General features: G+C 51.0%; 1 protein-coding gene across 1 annotated transcript in view; it reads left to right on the plus strand.

Moving 5' to 3' along the window:
• The window catches only part of Eya2 (EYA transcriptional coactivator and phosphatase 2), a 169394-nt gene that overhangs the window by 126743 nt on the left and 36553 nt on the right, over positions 1-6098 (plus strand). The window contains exon 10 of the mRNA XM_021193000.2: positions 3422-3505. Within this exon, the coding sequence (XP_021048659.2) occupies positions 3422-3505 (84 nt within the window). The remainder of the gene's footprint in view (positions 1-3421; positions 3506-6098) is intronic.

A 6098-nucleotide genomic window follows, 5' to 3' on the forward strand; every position in this document is an offset into this window, starting at 1 on the left:
TGCCAGCAACCAGCTCGAGCTGGCTGACATGTAATAGCAAGGTTGTGTACAAAGGATGCAGAGCCCTCTTGGATCGGAAGGGTGGTGGAGAGCGGGACGGTGGAGCATCAGAGTCAGGATACAGCCAGCCTGCAAAGTGGAACAAGGCAACTGTTAGGCCTCTCCGCTCATGTGGTGAAGAAGCTAGAAGCCCTACGCCGTGCATTTTCAACAGCCCTGCCTGGTACAGTGCCCCGCAGCCCACTCCAGCCACCACCACCCCCCCCCGCCTCAGCTCCCGCTGAAGCCAAGTCCTGGAGTAGCTTTGAATTCATCTCTCTCTGCAATGAGTCTTCTCATACCCTCAGTCCACTAGGCTACGAACGGCCCTCAGACATGAGACTGCGGCTCTCTTTGAGACCCCAAGTTTAAATCTCAGATCTATCTGGTTAGGGATCCAGTCAGACCCAAGTTGTAGTAGCCATGGATAGAGAGACCTGCAAAATGTCCCCAGGAGCTCACCCACTAGGGACCTTAGGCTGAGGGTCGGGGAGGCTAGAAGATGACGTTAGGACTGCTTGGGAGGAAGCTCAGTGGGTAAGTTATGGGAGCCTGCAGTGGACCTGGAGACATTCGCAAACTGCGTTTTAATTCTGTAATGAAAACTTCTGAGTTAAGTTGATTCAAGACGTTGACTTCAACTGGATTAAGATCGGGCATATTGAACTACAAAATGCCTCCTCAAAAGGGATGTGTTCCTGACTTTTTAATATGGTCTATATGGCCCATAATAAGAAATACACTCACTGCTGAAGAGATGGCTCAGCAGTTAAGAGCACTAGCTGCTCTTCCAGAGGACCCAGGCTCAATTCCCAGCAACCACATGGCAGTTCATAACTGTCTGTAACTCCAGTTCAAGGGTTATGCCACACATACACACAGAGACATGCAGGCAAAACACCAATGCACATTTAAAAGAAGAGAAAAGAAAAGAAGCCAGGCAGTAGTGGTGCCTTTCATCCCAGCACTGGGGAGGCAGAGGCAGGCAGATCTCTAAGTTTGAGTCTAGTCTGGTCCACAGAATGAGTTCCAGGACAGCCTGGGCTACACAGAGAAACCCTGTCTGGGGGTGGGGGGAGAGTAACAACACCGCTCTGGGCTGAAGTGGCCGGGCTTTGTTTTCCTTTTGCTCCGATAAGCATGTGACCATGAGAAAGGGGGTTATTTGTCTTTCACGTCACACTGAGAGAAGTCAGGACAGGAACGCAGAGAAGGAGCCAGGGGTGGAAAGCACAGAGAAACACTGCCTCCTGGCTGGCTCACTGGCTACTCCTCAGCCTCCTTATCCAGCCCAAGCCCACATGCCTAGGGATGGTGCCACCCATGGTGGGCAGGGTTTGCTTACATCAATCCTCAATCAAGACAATCAATTACAGTCGTAGCCACAGGGAGGTCTCAGAAAGGCAATTCTTCAGCTGAGGTTCCCTCCTCGGGGCTGGATCTGGGTCGGATAAGTTTAAAAAGGAAAACTAAACAAGACAGGGCATAGAGTGCTCACTGTGCAAGCTCCAGCAACCACTTAAAAGCCAGAGGGTGGCTGTGCACTTGTGTAACCCTAGCATGGGAAGATCTTAGGGGGTTGTCGGGCAGTCAGCTAAGCCAATCGGGAAGCTCCATGATCAGTGAGCAATCCCATCTCAAAAAAGAAGTGATAGCCGGGTGGTGGTGGCCCATGCCTTTAATCCCAGCACTCAGGAGGCAGAGGTAGGCAGATTTCTGAGTTCAAGGCCAGCCTGGTATACAGAGTGAGTTCCAGGACAGCAAGGGCTACACAGAGAAACCCTGTCTCATAAAACCAAAAAAAAAAAAAAAAAAAAAGAGGGAGGATTTGGAATCTAGGAGACAGTGGATCCAGCTCAGAGATGCACAGGGTGGAATTCTGAGGACACTGCCCTCAGGGAGCCCAGGGACAATCCAGCCCGCAGCCCACACTCCCCATCTCTGAAGATGCTGCGTATGGGTGGAAATGGGCAGTGACTAAAGACGAGGTGATAATGAAGGCACATTACAAGAAAGGAAACAAAAGCGAGACGGGGAATGAGTGCTACCAAGCAGGGGGGGGCTCACTGGGACCACGCTGAGGTGATTCCATCAAGGTGCATGCAGGGGAAACAAGGATGGACAAAGAGACACTTGACCTTGATCGTCCACGTGTTCTCCTCAAGGTGGATCTGGAGCTATGGGGCTGGAGAGATATATTACTTCTCTCTACAGTGAACAATAATTTAAGAATTTATATACCTCCTAGTTATCAACATTTAAAGATTTATTTATTTATTATATGTAAGTACACAGTAGCTGTCTTCAGACACTCCAGAAGAGGGCGTCAGATCTTGTTACGGATGGTTGTGAGCCACCATGTGGTTGCTGGGATTTGAACTCCGGACCTTCGGAAGAGCAGTCGGGTGCTCTTACCCACTGAGCCATCTCACCAGCCCGTTATCAACATTTAATATCAGCAAGTTAGGTTCTGCAGGAAAAGCTCAGTGAGTAAAGGCACTGCGGACAAGCCTAATGACCAGAGCTGGACCCCTGGAACCATAGAAAGGTAGAGGGAGACATACGGACATACACACAATGACACAGACACACACATACACACAAACACACACGTAGACACAGAAACACAGAGAGAGAGAGAAAGACATACACACACACACACACACACACACACACACACACGGTAGCACACATGCCTACACACACATCATACACATATCATAATAGTCTTTATTAAAGCCCTGTGTGGAACACACTTACAGTTGTAGAACTGTACTTGTAGAACTAAACATGCAGAGTGATTTGCTCACACTGACAATGAAGAAGAAAAACCAATGGCGAGTGAGAGCAGAGGCAGACAAAGTGGGGAGGCCTCAGCCCTGTCTTGCCCACTTGCTCCTCTGCCTCAACCTGGGGAAGAAAGGTGACACCTCCATACGTAAAAATGGAAGATTCCGATAGAGTCCAGGGAAATGATCAAATGTTGGCAAGTCCGTGGGGAATGCTTCCCCTGTGTTACTTAGAATTACGGAGTCAAATTTGCTACAAACAGAAACAGAAGTGCGGGGCTTACAGCGAACAATGAGTTAACTTGGTGGGATCCCTCGCTGTGAAGAGCGTCCTAAGGTCTCTTCCTGTGTTGGCTCGAATTTTTGAGGGAAGCTTTTGAGTGAGCCCTTTTTGAGTTTTTAGGTGAAGACCCTTGGTTCCAGCCCAGGCGTGGCTGGTGGGAGTCCAAAAATCAGCCCTGATGATATGCTCACAAATGGGGTTCAGTGGTGGCTCAGGCACGGGGTGGGTCCCCTATCTACAGAGTTCTCCAAGAGGACCGGGACCCGTAGACATAGACGACTCCATCTTTCCTCCCTCTCTTCCATCACAGCGCGTGTTCGTCTGGGACCTGGACGAGACAATCATTATCTTCCACTCCCTGCTCACAGGGACGTTTGCATCCAGATACGGGAAGGTAAGGATCTGATTTGTCTCTCTCTTTCAAGATCACACTTGTGTATTTACTTACCCTGGGTGCGCCTGAGTGTCTGGGTCTGAGTGTGAACGTGTGTGGCACTGTAAATGTGTGAAGCTCTGAGAACAGCCTGGGGAAGTCAGGTCTCACCTTCCGCCGTGTGTGAGTCCCAGAGATCGAGCTCGGGTCTGCAGGTTTGACAGTGGTTGCTTTTACCCACTCGGCCAACCTGCTGGCTCTTTTCCTTATTTTCAAGTGGAACTGTGTGCCCAGGCTGCTTGTCCTGGGAATCACGGAGGCTCCTCAGGACCATACACCAACCCAACGATGACCCTTTGGATTGGATGCTAGCAAATATTCCTTCAGTGTGTGAGAATTTCATACATTCCCTATCTGCTGTCTCATGCCTTCGCTTCCAACGCATGAAGTCATCCGTGTCTATAATTACCAAAATCCTTGGAGTTCACTTTAGAGGACAGAGGTATGCCACAGCCAGACATGTAATAAGCTAGAAAATGGGTCAAAGCGCTTTTCTGCTCCCCGGTTCTCTAGAACGTGAAACAGGCCTGTGGGGGCCAGAGGATGACAGTGGGCGTCTGCCTCTGTTTCTCTCTCCTGCTGAACCTAGCACTCACTTCTTTGATAAGATTGGCTAGTCAGCAAGGCCCAGGACCCTGTCTCTGCATTCCCAGCTCTGGGGTTACAGGTGCATGCCACCATGCCCAGCCCCTGACAATTGTCAGGAACCTTTCTTCCTCATGCTCATGTGGGAGTACTTCACCGAATGAGCCATCTCCAGGACCTGATGTGGACTTAACAGACCACAAGCAGATGAGCAGGACATTTGCTGTCTCTTTGGGGGGGGGGGACTGGAGGGGGTCAAGGGGAGCACTAGAGAGGAAAGTATAGTGCCTTGTCGGCTCTGACGTGAGAGGCCAGGGGTAGCTGCCTGCGACACTGGTGGGGAAGGAGGCTCACCCAGCCTGGGAAAGCCTTTCTGCTTAGCGTGCTGGACTTGCCATCACCTCTGGCTTTCCCAGCTGCTCACAGCTTTTATGGCAGCTATAACAAGCCGGAGGTGTGATTAACGGGGTAGATTTATTGTCTGCCGCGATGCTGTGCCGGATATAGAAATGGTGTCAGGGGCGCAGAAATCTCTCACCCATAGACACGTCATTAATATGTGTGGCGGGGATGGCGGCATGCCCTTTTTAGACTCTGTGACGCTTAGGTGGTTGCCAACAATAAGAGCGCCTGCAGACGTTGAGTGGAGTCTGCAGCCACAGCAAACACACGCCATCCCCTAGGGCTGTGACTGGCAGGCACTTGTCGTCCCTTCCCTTCCCCCGCCCCTAGGGCTGTTGTATGTCTCCCATTAAGGCTGTTTTGAGGGGATCCATCCACCATACTGAGTGTAGTCACCACCCCAGGCACATGCTGGATTATGTTGGGTGGCACTGTGATTCTGGGAGAAGCCAGCCTTCCTATGCGTGTCCCTTGGTTTCTTAAGCTAAGCCAAGAGGGCCTTTGAGGAAAGAACCCACCAAGGACTCCATTCCAGGTCCCATCCCCTTGGCCTATGTCATTCCTCAGGGCCAGCCACTTCTCCCCAGCCCCACACCTTCAGCCAATCCACAGCTGGCCCTCCTAGATGGTCCCCAACCTCGGCTTTCCCACACCTCTCATGACGCTATGGAGGCAGATGTGTGCCACCATGGTCAGCTTCAGGTCTTGTAGTTAATGTCATCTTCTTCAAGGGCCTTTCCCTAACAACTTCCACCCAAGGTACAGCTCTCCCTAGAAAAGCGTTTGTGCATTTCAACCATAATTCCGCACACTTCATGGATGCCTCCTTTGTGGACACTAAGGACCCTAAGGACAAGGGACCACGAGCGTTTCTCACCTTCCCAACCCAGCAGGGGTCAGGGAGCAGGCTTGCTTAGTGGGCGTTTGTTGGATGAATGAATCGGGGCGATGTAGGATACCAGGCCTCTGGGGGACCAGATCGTGCATTTCTGTCTTGTTTGCTGCTTCGTAGAAGCAAGGCACAGTCCACAGAACGTGTTCTCCCACTTAGCAGGCATCAAGTAAATATTTGCAGGAAGAAGGGAGGGAAAGAGGGAGAACGGAGAAAAGGGAGGAAGACCAGTGTCAGAAGAGAAATTCCTAACTGGTGGCCACTGGCCAAATCCAGCCTGCAGATATTTTTGTTTGGCCTCCAGAGTATTTAAAAAAAAAAAAATGTGAATTTATTGCCAACATTTAAAAATCATGTGATTGCACAGACCAAAACAATCCGGATTCCTAGCTCTTCTTGAAAAATGAGGAAATCTGGCAAGCCGGCACTCCCCTGTGGCAGTAATCAGCAGGAACTCAGCAGCGGCTGCCCTTGGGGACCCTCGGTCTCAGGGCCCATGGCCCCGCCTGCGCCCCCCCACCCCCCAGTCATAGGGCTCTCCAGCCCCTGGGTACCTGAGTTCCTATGTCCTAGAACTACCAGGCTGTGGAAGGTCAGAGCTAGAAAAACCCAAAGCCGCCAAAGGCAACCAACCAGTCTCCATCATTTGAAGAAGAAACTGAAGCTGGGGGGGGG

This window comes from Mus pahari, chromosome 3 (assembly GCF_900095145.1).
Source record: "Mus pahari chromosome 3, PAHARI_EIJ_v1.1, whole genome shotgun sequence".
Classification (NCBI taxonomy): domain Eukaryota; kingdom Metazoa; phylum Chordata; class Mammalia; order Rodentia; family Muridae; genus Mus; species Mus pahari.